Source organism: Rhinoderma darwinii, chromosome 6 (genome assembly GCF_050947455.1).
Source record: "Rhinoderma darwinii isolate aRhiDar2 chromosome 6, aRhiDar2.hap1, whole genome shotgun sequence".
Taxonomy (NCBI): domain Eukaryota; kingdom Metazoa; phylum Chordata; class Amphibia; order Anura; family Rhinodermatidae; genus Rhinoderma; species Rhinoderma darwinii.
In genome coordinates this window covers 37,414,414-37,432,710 of record NC_134692.1, presented here as the reverse complement: position 1 = coordinate 37,432,710, position 18,297 = coordinate 37,414,414, and the positions used below count along the sequence as shown (strand labels likewise).

Sequence of the window (18,297 nt, the reverse complement as noted above, 5' to 3'; positions counted from 1 at the left end):
AGGGGATTCGGGACCCCTGTTCTCTTGATCGGTGGGACCCCCAGCGATCAAACACTTATCACCTATCCTGTTGATAGGTGATAAGTTGTTGTGGTGGGACAAACCTTTAAAATAACAATAATATATATATTTTTTAATTTGCATATCCATTTTAATAGAAAGGCACAAGAAAAAAGAAATGCATGAATATTTTCATGTATAGATCTGAACAAATGTATTGCAGCCCAGCTCACTATATTCACTTTCTGTTAATTCCCTATATTGCGGAATTAGGAATTATTTCTCGCTAATATTTTTCCATTACAGCATAGGTGAAGTAAGATAAAAAGACTCATTTACAAAGTTGTCTTAATTTTTATCTTAAAGTCAACCTCTTAAAAGTAAACTTACCAGTAGATATTTATTAAGGCCCAGTTCACACAGCTTTTTGGCGCTGTTTGACGCGGAAAAGCGCGTTGGAAAAGCTCCAAAAAACTACCGGGAAAAAAGCAAGCGACATGCTCTTCCCGCGTTTCCGTCTCTGGCCTCCCATTGAAATCAATGGGAGGCACAGAGAGTTATTCACAGCGTTTTATGCCCATGGCACTCAATGGCCACGGGCGAAAAACGCTGCAAATAACCCGGCAAAGAAAGTGCAGGCATGTCAAAATCTGCCTCCAAATTCTTGAAGGAATTTTGAGGCAGATTTTACTGCCTGCAAAAAACTGTGAACATACCCATATGCCCTGTTAACACTCAGTTTTTTGCAGGCAGAAAATTCTGCCTCAAAATTCCGTCTGGATCTGCCTGCACGCGGTTTGCCAAGTTTTTCGCTGTGTTTTTCGTCCGTGGCCATTGAGCGCCACGAAAAACGCTTTCTCTGCTTCCCATTGATGTCAATGGGAGGTCAGAGATGTAAACGCCCGAAGATAGGGCATGTCACTTCTTTTTTTTCCCACGAGATGTTTTTTCCGCTCGGGGGAAAAAACGCCTCGGGCATTTTCGGCCGTTTTTTGGCACGTTTTCCAACGTGGTTTCCGCATCAAAAAATGCAGTGTGAACAGGGCTTAAAGGTGCTGTCCTCTGTATTAGAGATATAGAAGGTGGTCAATAGAGAGTCTCTTGCTGTGGGGGCGCTGTGACATGCATCAATAATAAGACACCGAGCAGCAATAACAGAGTCCAAGCAGCCAGTCCCTCCATCACATCATCACAGGGGCCGGCTTATATAAAAGGAGTTGTCCAAAGTGTACAAATCATTTAGATCCCCTTAAGGGTGAATGCAAACGTGGCGTATTTTGCTGCGGAAACCACAAGAAATTTGCCGCAAAAAAAGCATCGGCGTTTTTCGGTGCGGTTTTGCTGTAGAACTAGAGGTATAGAATTTGCATGCATAATCGAGGGATAAATTGACATGCCACGGTTTCGAAGATACGCACTGCGGGTCAATTTCCGTCCAGAAAAAATAACGCAGGGTGGACATGTGATTCCCTGTAATCTCATTGACTATTCTGGTACTGTATTACACTGTGGTTTTTCCGCATGTAATAAGCACTGTGTGCATTCAGCCTTAATGTAATTATCTGAATTCCCTGTTTTAGATCTTTCTTTGCCAGGGTCCCTATGACAAAGCTTCTTGTGCCTCTGGCAGATAATTGGTATTCTCGTCTTTCATTTGCTGTCCTATAGCAGTAATAGCTGGTTTCTAATTGGTTGCTATGGGATTTTCTCGTAGTTCTGCAGACATTTATGTTTCCAGGATTATCTTGTTTTATGTCTTTCTTTTTGATCTTTCTAGGGGAGGGGCCTAGCAAGAAAGTAGCCAAACATAAAGCTGCGGAGTCGGCTTTGAACATATTAAGAGGAGATGCCAACTTGAAGTAAGAATTAGTTTTTTCCTTCTCTAGCTTTTTCTCTTCACATTATATTTGAAGGGTTTGTATACTTTTCCCTACTTCTGCCCTTCCAGTCAAAGTTAATAACATTTTGTAACGTGAACTTCGCTACATGTTTGCATTACTACCATATTCCCTATGAAGGTATGTGTGTATATGTACGTGATGCAGCCAAGAGAAACCTGGTTATTTGCATCAGCCCATGGGCAGAACTAGGTGAAGGCTTCCCTTCACAGTTCTCCATAGAGGTAGATCAATGTTATTTGTTACCACGAAAAAAATGTCACCTTTTACATGCCAACTTTTGTCTGTACAGGTTGCCCATGACAGAACCCATCACAAAAGATGTACCCAAACAAGCAGCCAATCAGACTCAAGTCAATCCAATTGGTACATTGCAGGTAACTGTTTGTATTTATATATATATATATATATATATATGTTTTGGGTGGGTGGGATTGGTACACTGAGTTTTCCGTGCATTGCTGATGTGGAGAACCAGTATAGTTACCTCTGGTGTTGGGACCCGATGCTAGGTAGCAGCATTAGTTTGTTTGGCCACTGCCTAACAAGATTTGCACTTGTGTAGATTGTTTTTCACTGGAGCTTCCCTTTAAAGAGGACCTGTCACCTCTCCTGACCTGTCTAAGGTCTCTTGCACACGACCGTTGGGCCACTTGGCCCGTTTTTGACAGCATCCGAGTGGCACCCGATAGTCTTCACGGACCCATTCACTTTAGCGGGTGAATCGGGTTTGTGAGAAATGGTCAGAGTCTCCGATCCGAGGAAAGATGGAACATATCCTATCTTTCCTCGCATTGCTGACGGGACTCGGACGGCGCACACGGTCGTGTGCCTGAGGCGTAAGTAAATAGTTGTATTCCCCAACTCTACATTGTGCCGTTCCTCTGTTATTTATGAATAAAAGGACAACTGGGTTTTATCAGTTGGGGGTGTGTCTAGAGTGAGACTGTACACGCCCCTTTGACAAGGGGAATAGTAACATCCAGTTGTCAATTTATTTAAAAATTTCTAAGAGGAATAACAGAGTAACTTGTCACACGTACAACAGTTTTCTTCCTTCCTTTTTCGATGGCGTTCAAGTCTACAATCAAGCTGATCGTATTTTGCTGGCAGCTCTTAAGGCCTTATTCAGACTAACGTTGTACACGTCCTTGTGCTGTCCGTTAAAAAAACAGACCTCACACGAACCTATGCAATTCAATGAGGCTATTCAGACGTCCGTGATTTTTCACGCAGCATGTTTCCATTTCGTGAAACGCACTGCATGTTCTATTTTGGTCAGTTTTTGCGGACCACGTAGCCCATTGAAGTCAAAGGGTGCGTGAAAAACATGGACTGCACACGGACGACATCCGTGTGCTGTCCGTGTTTTTCACGCACCAATTGCTAAACAAATGATGGGGGAAAGGAAAAAAATAGGAACACTGATGCTACACGGAAAGCACACTGATGGCACGCGGAACTGAAATGTATTAAATACGGTCCATTTTTTGCAGATGCAAAATGGACACGTTCGTGTGAATCAGGCCTTATTTGTTCATCAGGGAGACCAGGATGGTCAGAGCATTACTAGAATTTGGTACCAGGGTCTAAACCATATCATTGGCATTTAACAGTAGGGTAAGAACCTTATCACTTGGCTATATCTTAATAGGTTTTTTCTCATTTAAGATTTAGTGTGGCTCAACACCATCAACCATATTTGAAAGTGGCTTGCGACCTACAAAAGGTAATAGTGTATAGTATAGTATACTATACTAGGTGGGTGAAAGTTGGTAGGGCATAAGGGGGTCCAAAGTTACTTTCACCCAAGGGCCCACATAAACCTGGAGGTACCACTGACTCCACCACCGTAATAATCGAAACAGCATATTGAACATGTTATTTAAAGGAGCACTCCCACAAAATGTTTTATTCTCTGGCCCATTAGAGCGGCACATTATGTAAATTGTGGTGAAGGTGGCTTCTTACCGGTGGCTGTATATGTGAGTTATCCCCTCCCTTCTGGTCCTCAGCTGTGTCATGTGACCAGCAATAGGACTCTACAACTGCCACAGCGTCTCATGTGGACGGGAAGTCAGTTTCTCTATTCATTACCATCACAGCCTCCATGTGAGTCTTCTAGGAAGGAATGGAGAAACGGACTTGGCAGTTGTAACATGACACAGCTGAGGACCAGAAGAAGATTACCTTCACCACCATTTACATAATGTGCCCCTTTAATGGGCCAGAGAATAATAATTTTGTGGGAGTGCTTCTTTAACTCCTTGAAGCCGAAGGACGGATATATCCGTCCTCTGCAGCTGCTAGTTCGCGCAGGAGGACGGATATATCCGTCCTGTGATGGCGCGGGTACTGAGACTGTACCCACGCGATCAGCGGCAGGAGTACGGCTGTTATACACAGCCTGGCTCCTGCTGCAACTGCCGGAATCGAAGCGCGCTCCGATTCCGGCAGTTTAACCCATTAAATGCCGCTGTCAATAGTGACAGCGACATCTAATGTGTTTGACAGGGGGAGGGAGCTCCCTCTGTCACCCGATCGGCGCCCCCGCAAACAAATCGCGGGTCGCCGTCGGGTTTCCATGACAGCCGGGGGTCTAACAAAGACCCCCAGGTCTGTCTTCAGCAACTGCCTGTTAGGCGATGCCGGAGGCATGACCTAACAGGTTGCCTGTCAGTTTTACACTGACAGGCAATAATGCTTTGGTATACGAAGTATACCAAAGCATTATATATGCGATCGGCACATCGCATAGTGAAGTCCCCTGGTGGGACTTAAAAAAAAAATGGCGATCAGTTAAATAAAGTTTGTGGGAAAAAAAAATAAAAATTACAGTCAAAATCAAATAAAACTACTTTTTTTGCCCAAAAAGTGGTTTTATTCAGTAAACGTGTCAAAACAAATCACACATACACATATATGGTATCCCCGCGATCGTAACAACTTGACCAATAAAATGAAAACATTAATTAAACCGCCGGATGAACGGCGTCCAAAAAACAACGGCAAAATTCTCTCTTTTCTCCCATTCCCCCCATAAAAAATAAAATAAAAGTTAATCTATAAGTCCTATGTACCCCAAAATAGTACTAATGAAAACTACACATTGGCCCGCAAAAATCAAGCCCACATACGGCCACATCGACGGAAAAATAAAAAAATGACGGCTCTTGGAATGCGGCGATGCAAAAACAAGTAATTTTTTCTAAAAGGGTTTTTATTGTGCAAACGTAGGAAAACATATAAAACCTTTACACATTTGGTATCCCTGTAATCGTGCCGACCCATAGAATAAAGTTAACATGTTATTTACGCTGCATAGTAAACGTCGTAAATTTACAACGTGAAAATCAATGCTGGAATAGCTGCTTATTTTCAATTCTCTCCTAAAATAAAGTTTATAAAAGTTAATCAATATATTGTAAGCATCTAAAAATGGTACAATTACAAAATACAACTCGTCCCGCAAAAAACAAGCCCTTATACGGCTATGTCGACGGAATAAAAAAAAAGTTACGACTCTTGGAATGCGACCGTGAAAAAACAAAAAATAATCCTTGGTCATTAACGTGCAAAATGGCCCGGTCATTAACCCCTTAATGACCGCCGATACGTCTTTTTACGGCGGTCATTAGTGGGCTTTATTCTAGAGCGCCGCCAAACTACGTCGCTGCATTAGAATAAAGTAAACAGCAGGGAGCCGTGAAATCTCCCTGCTCTCAGCTGCCAGAAGCAGCTGAGGGCTGGGAGCGTCCCTGCTCTGCCGGGTGAGATCGATATTAGTATCGATCTCACCTGTTTAACCCTTCAGATGCGGTGCACAATAGCGATCACCGCATCTGAATGGTTTTGGAGAGAGGGAGGGAGCTCCCTCTCATCTCACTGACACCCGGCGATAAAATCGCCGAGTGTCTGTGTCTTCTATGGCAGCCGGGGGTCTAATAAAGACCCCCAGGTCTGCCTGCAGCGAATGCCTGCTAGATCATGCCGCAGGCATGACCTAGCAGATGCCTGTCCGTTTTAAACGGACAGGCAGTAATACACTGCAATACAAAAGTATTGCAGTGTATTATAATAGCGATCGGATGATAGGGAAGTCCCCTAGTGGGACTAGTAAAAAAGTAAAAAAAGTTTAATAAAGTTAATTTAAAAAAAAAGTGAAAAAAAAAAAATGAAAAACCCAGCTTTTCCCCTTACAAAATGCTTTACTATTAAAAAAAACTACAATAAAGCAAAAAAGTTACACATATTTGGTATCGCCGCGTCCGTAACGACCCCGACTATAAAGCTGTTACATTATTTAACCCGCACTGTGAACGCCGTAAAAAATAAAATAAAAAACAATGGAAAAATTGCTGTTTTCTGTTAATCCTGACTTAAAAAAAATGTGATAGAAAGTGATCAAAAAGTCGCATCTACTCTCAAATGGTACCAATAAAAACTGCAAGTCGTTCCGCAAAAAACAAGACCTTATACAGCTATGCCGACACAAAAATAAAAAAGTTACAGCTCTTCGAATGTGACAATGGAAAAATCTAAAAAATGGCTTGGACATTAGGGCCCAGAATGCCAGCAGGGGGAAGGGGTTAAGGGGTTAAGGTGGACCGAGGAAAAAAAATGTATATGAATTAAGCAAAAATTTTAAGTGTACTTCACAATGGTGACTAAAAATAATACTCCTCCAAAAAGACAAAACATCTAAATCAATTATAAAAATAATACAAAGTTATGGCTGTCAGAATGCAGAGCAACAAAAATGAAAAAATTCTTTGCTCTTTGATGGCCAAAATTTGTTGGACCGTAAGAGGTTATAGCATGACTGCCCATTTTCTTCAATTGTTTTTAAAGCCCCAAGACAAGTGACCCCTCGTAGTAGAGAGGATAGGTAGAATTAAAATTGGACCCCACTGCACCCCATATTTTGGGGTGCAGACAGACGGCAAGAAACTGACAGAATGTAAGTCGTTTAAGATCTTAATTACAGCAATAAGAAATATCAGAGTTACGACGTCAGATCATTTCTTCATTGCAGCCACTACTGCCAAAACGTATGTATTACTAAACTTATATACTTGTAGAGAAGGTGGCAAAATGCCACAGACCTACTTATTTATCCAGGCAGCCTTTGGCAGCTGCCATGGGACTTGGTATAAATCCATAGCTGACGTTCTGCAACAGCAGGTCCTCTTCATCTGGAATTTGAGAAGGGCCTAGGCTCAGCTGCTGCTCATCTTGGCACGTCAAGCTCCAGTGGGCAGTGCCGGGTATAGGATTGAACCACCTTCTGATCTCTGTATGTGCTAAATGTGTTTCCTTCCTAGTGTGTGCGATCCCTTTCCTGTCATAGTGATGGGAAATAATTGTATTCAATACAGGTCTGTGTAAATGCGGAATTATTATGTCCATATGATCCCCACTGTGGCTCCGCTGTTGGCACTGTTGCCTTGCATCACTGGAGTTCTAGATACAAAAAATTAAAGACGAGATATCGGTTTTGAAAGACATACAAAAAGCGACAGAAGACGAAATTATAAGACTTTTCTCAAATACATATCATTAGCAGAACAGCGGATTTCCCTCAGTATTACAGGGCACAGTCTCTATTTCCATTTAAAGAAGACCTGTCACTTAGTCATATACATTGAACTGGTTTACTGACCTGAAAAGTGCTGTATCCCTAATTCCAGAGCTGGTTTAAAAAAAAAATATATATATATATATATATATATATATAAAAATAAGAAAATCCTGGCCCTCCTCGTTCCAGAGATATGACCATCGTTGTGTTGGCTCCCTATATGCTAATTTACTGTAGCTAGCCAGCAGGGTATGAACTACCCTCGAGCTGATTAGTCCGCATCAGAGTCAGGGATGCTGGCTCCACTCCATTGGTTAACTACAGCTAATTAGTATATAGGGAGCCAACACAACACGGCGCTATATATCTGCAATGGGGGGTTACAGGAGAAAAAACAGCATTGAAATCAGGGAGACCGCACTATTTAGGTTAGTTAACCAGTTCAACTTATTTGACCGAATGACAGGTCCTCTTTAAGCAGAGTGAACTCCAAATCTCATGAGATTCTCTTCTTTTTTGGGAGAGGAGGAGGGGAATTCTATCAGCATCCGAATGACAAAGTTGAGCCTTGTGCTCAGATCTGCTCAGAATTAGGGGTGAGGTTATCAATTCGCCTGTTCTGCTGTTTTTGCCGATTTCCAACTCCTTCGAAAACAATAATAGGATCAATTCCGCTAATTTTCTCATGAATTCTTTAAAAGCAAATCTCATACCGGGTGGATTGATTTCCCTATGCATCCTAATGGGTGACAAATCAGTCAATCACAATTAGGTGAACATTTTCCTCACCTACTATATAGCTAGGAGTCTAAACTTTACTTCATACAGAGTATTGTTATTTTATTAGCCGTGTAACAAGATTTCCCTGTGTATTATGAAGCCCAGCTAGAGGAGAAGGCGACCGCTGCTTGCGAAGGGTTTATCTGCTAGAGGAGGAGACGGCAGATCTGAAAATCCGTTCCATTCATCTGAATAGAACTTGCAGAAATCCCTGCACCTGCTGCAGAAACAAGTCTATTTCAAAGCATGAAACATTTTCAGTCACAAAAATTTCTGCAACAAAATCTGCCGCTTGTGGCTTTACCCGTAAATATTAATCTGCTAGAGAAGGGCCCAGCTGCTCCTATAGGGTTAATCTGCTAAAGGAGCAGGTGGCAGCTGCTTGTAAAGTGTTAATTGCCAGAGGTAAAAAACCTCTTGTAAAGGTTTAACCCCTTCCTGACAGATACGGTGCAGGACAGGGAGTATGGAGCGGGTTCACGGTCTGAGCCCGCTCCACAGATCGAACGTTTCAACTGTATCTTCTAGCCAACGATTTAGTGTAATGAGCGGGTTCCCGCTTGTTTAACGCCTTAGGTGCGTGGTTAGAAACGGGTGCGGCCCCCTGTAACGTTGCAACGACCCCATACGACGCGATCACGGAGTTCCGATGGTTGGCATGGCAGCCTGCAGGCCTGATGAAGGCACCCAGGTATGCAATCTTTGTAACTTCTATGAAGCCCTGCTTCCGTCAGGGCTTCATATGAGACTGTCCGTGTAATACTAATGTATTGCAGTATATCATGCAAGTGATCCAACGATTACTTGTTCAAGTCCGCTAGGGGGACTAGTAAAAAAAAAATTTTAATACAGTAAAATAAAGTTTTAAACTTTTTTCCCATTTTCCCCCAAGCACAATGTAAAAAATTAACGTAACTGGTATCGCCGCGTCCATAATTGTACAAACTATTAGAATATAACGTTATTTAATGCGCACGGTGAACGCCGTAAAAAATATAAAATTAAAACCGCCAGAATTGCTTTTTTTTGGTCACTTCATCTCCCAGAAACAATGGAATAAAAAGTGATCAAAAAGTCTCATGTAGTCCAAAATGGTACAAATGGAAACTACATATCACCCCACCAAAAATAAGCCCTCATACCGCTCAATTGACAGAAAAAAAAAGTTATGACTCAGAATATGGCGACAAAACACAAATTTTATTTTTACCAATCCGTTTTTTCCTTGTAAAACATAAAGAAAAACCTATATTACTTTGGCATTGCCGCAATCGTATTGACCCACAGAATAAAGTTAGCATGCCGTTTTTACCACACGGTGAACGCAGTAAAAACTATACCCCCAAAAAGATTAAGGAATCGCTATTTTTTTCTGTTCCACTCCACAAAGATTTTTTTCCCCAATTCCCCACTACATTATATGGTACAATAAATGGTGCTGTGAAAATCTACAACTCGTCCCCCAAAAAAACAAGCCTTCGTATGGATATATCGACTAAAGATGTAAAAAGTTATGGCTTTGGAAGGTGGGGAGGAAAACACGAAAGTGAACCTCTGAAAAATGGCTGTGGCTGGAAGTGGTTAATTTGCTAGAGTAGGACATAGCTGCTTGTAAACGGTTAATCTCAGTCTCTTACTACATATACCCAGAAGCAGAAGCAGCGCTGGGGAGAAAGCTGTGACAGGATTTACCTCTGCTGCTGCTTCCTCCTCCGTCGTACACAGGAATCCATCTTCCATTGCTGCTATTATAACAACATCCATCATGAACTCAGATAGAAGCACATCTACCCAGTGTTTATATGCTTCACACAGTCGTCGCACCCCCCCCACACACACACACACACACACACACAATGGACTCTCCCAGCTTAGAAGCAGCAAATCTCCTATTGCAGTCACAGTCTCCTGAGACTTTCACTGCTGCGTCTCCTTTTCTTAAAGGGCCAGAGATTTTATGACAAAATTATTTTTGAATTTTTCCAGGTAAATAGATTTGAGAGAGATTTGATATTTTGGTCTCCTAGTCCTTCATGCGGTTCCCCACATAGTGATCGGTCCTCTTTAATATTCAGTGTTTGCTATTGTCTGTTTGAAGCATGTATGTCCATTCAGTTCATTTACAATATATGAAGTATCCTTTATACTTTGTGTTGTGGAAATTTTGGAAATGCAGCCCTTTTGGAGCAGATTATGCACTGAAAAAATACAGTCCAATTCGGATGTTGTGGAATAAATCAATGCAGATTTTGGAGTATACAGGGCAAGTCCGCAGCATATCCTATCCTATCATATGTTGTGGATTTGCTGCAGATTTCTACCCTGGATTTGACCCTTTGCAATGCAAAGTGTTTGAACTTATCCTCAGAGTGCCAAAATATTACACAATATTAGAAGGGAGCCCTGTAACTTGGAAATCTAAGGGGAATGATGGATTTAATTGGTAGTGAAAAAGCAGAAGTTCGAGTTCGCTACTTGTCAATCAGGATTGAGATGATTGGCAGTTGCCTTTGGAGGATTGATATGATAGGATGGGTCGGATGTAATAGGACAAGAAAGAAAGGTGCAGAAAGTAGGGACGGCTCTGAAGAGTATGAAAGGAGGACAATAGTAGGTTAGAGAAGCATTGGGGGTAGGTTAGGGGAAGTATTTGTGAATGATGTCGGACATTAGGGCTGGGCAATTATTCGGGGGAAAAAACTAAATTCAGTGCAGATAACGGAGGTCATCTTGCACATTTCGTTTTTTGCCTTTTTTCGTTCTTTTTCGGTTTCAACTGTGTCTACGTCCTCAGGACGCAGATACGGTTGAAACCTATAGTAGAGCAGGGAAATGTCAATTCCCTGCTCTACTATTCACTGTGTAACTGGCCGTTAACATCTCAGCTTGGACAGGCGCAATGGCGTCACTGCTTTGCGCCTATCTGTGCTGAGCCGTGAGTCTTCTGCCATATATCAGCGATTCAGGCAGCTTATTGGTCAACGGTGTCCTTGATGCCCGCCCCATTTACTTCTTCTTTAGCCTCAATGCCCGTGTGCCGTGGCAAGCTGACAGTGCTCGTTCAAATGGTATATACACGGATGACGGGGGTTATATACAGGGATGATGGGGGTCCCTGTATATTACCCCCATCATCCCTGTACATTGACCCCCATCATCCCTGTACATTGACCCCCATCATCCCTGTACATTGACCCCCATCATCCCTGTACATTACCAGCCATCATCCCTGTACATTACCGGCCATCATCACTGTACATTACCCCCCCATCAAGCCTCAATACTGGGACGATGGGGGTAGTATAAAGGGATGATGGGGGTTTTATACACAAACCTCCATCATCCATGTAAATACCAGCCCGCCATCATCCCCTATATAACCCCCATTACTCATGTATATAACCCCCATCATCCGTGTATATACCATTGAGACGGACACTGTCTGCTTGCCGTTGAACCTGGGCATTGGGGCTAAACAAAAAAGTTAATGGGGTGGGTATTGAGGACACCGTGGACCAATAGGATGCCTGAAACGCCGGTATATGGCAAAAGTCCAGCGGAATCTGAAAATATTCGCCGAGCCACACAGACAGGAGGAGCACCTCTTCCACTCGTCGTTGGAACGGGTTAGGTGAGTAAGTATTTTATTATTTTTATTTGGCACTATTGGGGCTGTATGGGTGCAGTATACTGAGGGACAGCTATAGGGACATTATACTGTGTGGGGGCAGCTATGGGGTCATTATAATGTGTGAGGGGCAGGGCCGAGGGTATATTATATACAGTAGTATATTGCAGGCTCGGGATCTATATTAGTTCAATGGCGTGCCATGCAAAAGGGGCGTGGCCTAAAAATCATTTATTAATCGTAATCTAAGTTACATGTTCAATTAATCGTGATTTTGATTTATGTCGTAATCGCCCAGTCCTATCGGACACGTTGGTGACACATTCGAGGTAGAATCCTTTGTGTCCCACTGAGCTTAGTCTTCTGATGTGATTTTCTTTGATTCTAGGAGCTTGCTGTTCAGAAAGGATGGCGACTACCTGAGTATTTCGTGTCTCAAGAAGCAGGACCACCTCATAAGAGGGAATTCACCATGTCCTGTCGTGTGGAAAGTTTTGTAGAAACTGGTAAGGATATTTTTTAATGCCTTTTTTTATTTATTTTTATTAATTTTTTTTAAAAGTCATAGTATGATACTTTGCATTGTACACTACAAATATATCCTTTGCCTTTTTTGTATTTAAAATCCGGGGTTTTCATGGTTCTCCAACAAGTGGAGACTTTGATTAACCTGGTAATGGCGTCTATATACGTGGTATGTACACTGAATAGCCACTTTATTAGACCTTGGAGCATCCCTGTATGGAAATTAGACACGTGACCCCCTAAGCGCAGCATAAAATCGAGTGAACAAGTTTTCCGTGCATCAGTTTGTGTAAATCCACATTAGAGTGGGAATATCGAGCGATCTCAGCGACTTCGAATGAGGCATGGCATCAGTGCTAGACTAGCGGGGGGGCCAGTGTTTAAAAACCTGGCAACCTAGTAAGGTTTTCTTGTGCTACGGTGTTGACAGTATACAGAAAATGGTGTGATCAAGGAAAAACATCCAGCGAAATGGGATCCCGTGGACACCAACAACTCGTCGACTTAAGGGGTCAGACGAGGATGTCAAGAATCCTTTGGATGAACAGGCGGTGTACAGTCAAGCAAATTGCAGCCGAATACAATGCTGGTGCCACAACTAAAGTGTCAAAATGCACAACTCGCCGTTCCTTATCACGAATCGGCTATAACAACAGAGGAGCAGTTTGCTCTATAAGGGAAACACAAAGGGAAGACTCCAGTGGGTTAAAGAGCGCAAAAATTGGAACACAATGGAAAAACATCGTCTGGTCAGATGAATCCTGATTTCTGTTGCACCGTGCTGATAGGAGGGTCAGAATTTGGCACAAGCTGCATGAATCCATAAACCCTTCCTGTCAGGTGTCAACGGTTCAGGTTGGTGGAGGCAAATGAATGGTGTGGGGAATGTTTTCTTGACACACCCTGGGTCCTCTCATACCTGTGGATGGACGTTTGACCAGTAGGGCTTACCTAGACATTGTGGCCGATCCAAGTTCATTCCTTCATGGCAGCTGTTAACTCTATGGCCGGAGGAAACTTTAGTGGCAAATGTGAGAATCTATCCTGTCCGCATGGGCCGATATTCCTTCAGAAGTATCTCAACACCAAGTGAAATCTATGCCACGACCAATTGCTGCGTTTCTGAATACCAAAAGGGGTTCAACACGCTACTAGATGGTTGTCTCAAATAAAGTGACCATTCAGTGTATACTCTCTACAAACCGCACAGAGGGGGTCTGTAGTACTTGAAAGCTGATCCTCCTATCACCACAGCTGCTTGTGAATAGTAGGGACAATAATGCGTTGTGACTGGAGGTATATGCAGAAACCCATCCAGGCTAAGGGAAATATGCCCCCCGGTATTTCATTGTAATTGAAAGTGTTGTCTGGCTTTTGTTAAAAAGGGTTATCTAAAAATGTTAACATTTTTCATAAGGGAGGGGGGGGGGTATAAAATAATAAACGAACAGGTGAGGTTTGGGTAGAAGTAAATTTTTACTCTTTGTCTAGGTTCCGGCACATCGAAAAAGGTGGCAAAGAAAATCGCAGCGGAGAAGTTGCTTGCCAAACTAAAAAGCATTCCAACTGATATCAATATCTCTCTAGTGAGTATATGGAGGGGATGTTTACTCTAAACATGAAGCCATACTCCGACTACAATAGCAGCAGTTAAGGTCCTCTTACACCTCGATGTGAGCTGTGAAAACAAGTGCCGATCTTTGAGGCCGCTCGTTCATCGGGGCTCGTTTGCTCCGTTCAAAACGAGCAATGATCAGTAATGTATGGGGACGAGCGATCATTACTACGACCTCTCATCCCCAGACATTTCTATCGTGTCACAGTTCTATCGTGTTTACACAGGGAGATGTCGACAACGATAATATTTCTTGCTGCTTAAACGATACGATCAGACGATAAACAAGCGCTTGCTCGATCATTGGCTGATCGTTGCCTGGATTACACAGAGCAATGATCGGGAATGAGCATTCATATGAACGTTTGCCCGATCATCGGCCCGTGTAAAAGGGCCCTTAAGGCTTCATGCTGATTATATCACTAGGGCAGAGAAGAGTATTTGTACTTCTCCGTCCATTTTTATCAGGGTGAGGTGACAGAAGGGACAGCTACTAAATCTCGATCTTCAGGTCGGGCTTCCAAGAAGGTTTGAAGCTGCTGCATCCATAGTGTGGGCATGACAACACCTACTACCCATCTATCTCCTTATATACCAATAATGTGGATAAATGTGGGCAAAAATTGTCACTACTACACTCTTACAATTTTTTAATTTTAAGCCGCATCTTCGAGCACCACATATGCTAAACCATATATATAAGCGGGTCAGGCTCCAAGCACTGTATGTCATCCCTTCACTGTTGGAGCTGGCACTAGGTTATGGCACCAAGTTTAATACTTTGTCCTTTTATTTTTTTTTCATGAATGCATGATAAACCTTGTACTGCTGCCATTGGTATTTGAGGAAATAAAGAAAAAACTGAACAACTACACTGTAACAATACTGTAAAAAACAAAAAAAAAACGTTTATAGACACATTCCACCCAAACATGCTGAAAGGAAATGCTTTTAGCATACGTTGGGCTCATTATAGGCTATGCAAAAAGAAAGGTTGCCTGCAAGCAGCCAAGCCCAATTTCCCAACTACCAAATGATGGTAAAAATAACAAATAACCTTTATTAGGCTACGTATAGCCAGACAGACCACATAGATTTAAGTTAAAATTGTCACTACCTAGAAACCGGAATTAGACGTGAATTACCTGTGTGATTACAGGCATAAGTAGTGATTGACTTAGGAGTAGTGTTCCATTCCCTAGCCAGTTATATTATTAGATTAGCTAATCGATACACAGTGAGTCCGGTCAGCGGTAGGTGGTAAAATCCTAACAGCCCCCCCGACATGTTTCGCTACTAAGTAGCGTCCTCAGGGGTACACGGGGCTAATGATTTGGCTATGGAGTTGAAAGTTTTCTTGTTCGTTTTAGAAAAAACCTATTGGTAATAATCCTGGATGTACCTGGGATGCCCTGAAAAATTCTTCTGGTGAGAAAATAAACCTGCTAAAAAGAAGTCCGCTAAGTATTCCCAACACCGACTATGTGAAAATGCTGACAGAGGTGGCAGAAGAGCAGGATTTTCGAGTTTCTTACATGGATATAGGTGAGGCTTTACACAAACTTCCTTGTAACTTAAACTAGGGAAAGGGAGATACGAGAGACTGGCAGGGATTATTTAAAGCACATGTTTAACCCCTTCCCCCTGCTTGCATTCTGGGCCCTAATGTCCAAGCCATTTTTTACATTTTTCCATTGTCACATTCGAAGAGCTGTAACTTTTTTATTTTTGCGTCGGCATAGCTGTATAAGGTCTTGTTTTTTGCGGGACGACTTGCAGTTTTTATTGGTACCATTTGAGAGTAGATGCGACTTTTTGATCACTTTTTATCACATTTTTTTTAAGTCAGGATTAACAGAAAACAGCAATTTTTCCATTGTTTTTTATTTTATTTTTTACGGCGTTCACAGTGCGGGTTAAATAATGTAACAGCTTTATAGTCGGGGTCGTTACGGACGCGGCGATACCAAATATGTGTAACTTTTTTGCTTTATTGTGGTTTTTTTTTTAATAGTAAAGCAGTTTGTAAGGGGAAAAAGTGTGTTTTTAATTTTATTTTTTTCACTTTTTTTTAAATTAAACTTTTTTTACTTTTATACTAGTCCCACTAGGGGACTTCACTATCCTCCGATCGCTATTGTAATTCACTGCAATACTTTTGTATTGCAGTGTATTACTGGCTGTCCGTTTAAAACGGACAGGCATCTGCTAGGTCATGCCAGAGGCATGATCTAGCAGGCATTCGCTCCAGGCAGACCTGGGGGCCTTTATTAGACCCCCGGCTGCCATAGAAGACACAGACACTCGGCGATTTTATCGCCGGGTGTCGGTGGGAGAGAGAGGGCGCTCCCTCCCTCTCTCCAAAACCATTCAGATGCAGTGCACGCTATTGTGCACCGCATCTGAAGGGTTAAACGGGTGAGATCGATACTAATATCGATCTCACCCGGCAGAGCAGGGACGCCCCCAGCCCTCAGCTACGTCTGGCAGCTGAGAGCAGGGAGATGTGACAGCTCCTGCTCTGTTTACTTTATTCTACAGCAGCGCCGTAGAATGGCGGCGCTGTAGAATAAAGCCCATTAATGACCGCCGTGAAAAGGCTTATCGGCGGTCATTAAGGGGTTAAAAAAACAAGATGTTATTATTATCACCACGTCACTACTACATAAATTATTTAATAGAGTCTCTGACTAATGGAGTACATTTATTAACTGCAGTCCCGGTTTAATCCCTCAAGGCATGGATTTCAAACCTGGGATTTGCAGGCCTAATCGATGTGATGCAACAGACTGGTCAAAGGGTTATTCCCATCTCAGACGTTTATGGGATATGCCACAATTGTGTGATCGATGTGGGTTCCAGTTCCCATAGAACATAACGGAGAGCTGCGCGGCCACCTCTTCACTTAGCCCCCACCAGAAATCGACAACCGGCACCCACCTCACTAGGCAGGACAGGAATCCTCATTCTTGATAAAGAGCTTGGGATCTGCATCTATCAGATAGGATATGCCATAAATGCCTGAGATGGGAATGATAACCCTTTTAAGGTTTTGTTTCTTTTCAACACACACATCTGTCTGCATGAGAACGGCGTCTTCCTGGTTGACATGGGGGGGGGGGGGGAGCAGGGTCTACCCAGCTCCGCTCTAGGCCTTCTTTTCCACCCATTTGCGTACTCCCAGCAGCTATGAGAAATGCACCATATCACTTCAGAATTTCCCTGTCTGCAATCTACATCTATAGGGACAGCTTTAGTGTTTGATTCACGTCATTACGGTGGTGTTCTCTTGAAAGCAACATCTGTACATATGCCCTAATCGCTAGCTCATATAAATGTCATCGTGCGGAGTCCCTCCTCTTTGAGCCAGAACGGAGAGCTGCTCTGGTGGACTCAAGCCACTCATGTATTACATCTACAGCCAATTATCTGAATGGCCACCATGTAATACTACATTTTGCCTGCAGCACTGCAGGGGAAGTGTCTGACCAGAGAAGGCTTCCTCCTGCCAAATCAGCTGTTTGCCAAGGGGGCCGGGACCCAACCTGCATTGATAATTATGAAAGGGTTGTCTAATGAGACAACCCCTTTAAGAGTAAATATTAGAACCATATTTGATTGCAACATTTAAGTGCGACTCATGATCATCTCCCATAGGTGAATGTGGCTCACAAGAGATAAAAGATGGGTCCTCTCCCTCAAAGGCACTTAGTATTTCCACTGAGGACTTGACATGCATATCCTCCCAATAGTGCTCAATACGCCAAGCATATCCCTATTCTGACTATTGTGTTAAAACTTACACGGTCTAAGAAAAAATGAAGTTAAATTAGACTACTATAGAAACACAGTCATATTATCTTTTTGGTTTTGTTGCAGAGGAATTAAGTGTCAATGGACAGTTCCAGTGTCTGGCTGAAGTGTCCACCAACCCAATCACAGTTTGTCATGGCACTGGGCTTTCATGTGGCAATGCTCACAATGACGCTGCCCACAATGCACTGCAATACTTAAAAATCATGGCAGCAAGAAAATAAAATGGAAAGAAAGATGAAGACTGAAAGGAGGTTTGCTCCCTACCTCTCTTTACTTTTACAGAGGAGTCCGTGAAATGGTCATGCTAAAAATGAAGAATTATTAGAAGTGTCACTGTTCTGGATCACTCCATCCCAAGTATTAAATGTCACCATGTTATGCTTTACGTTTGAAAACCCAAAATAAGTGGTATGAATTTTGGATTTGTTTTAATGTAATTAAATTGGAGAAACCA

General features: G+C 42.6%; 1 protein-coding gene across 1 annotated transcript in view; it reads left to right on the top strand.

The window, feature by feature from the left end:
- PRKRA (protein activator of interferon induced protein kinase EIF2AK2) overlaps positions 1 to 18,297 on the top strand; it is a 31,098-nt gene extending 12,801 nt beyond the window's left edge. Inside the window, exons 3-8 of the mRNA XM_075829522.1 lie at positions 1,778 to 1,859; positions 2,191 to 2,275; positions 12,276 to 12,393; positions 13,904 to 13,998; positions 15,398 to 15,572; positions 17,907 to 18,297. Of these exons, the coding sequence (XP_075685637.1) occupies positions 1,778 to 1,859; positions 2,191 to 2,275; positions 12,276 to 12,393; positions 13,904 to 13,998; positions 15,398 to 15,572; positions 17,907 to 18,064 (713 nt within the window). The 3' untranslated portion in view covers positions 18,065 to 18,297. The remainder of the gene's footprint in view (positions 1 to 1,777; positions 1,860 to 2,190; positions 2,276 to 12,275; positions 12,394 to 13,903; positions 13,999 to 15,397; positions 15,573 to 17,906) is intronic.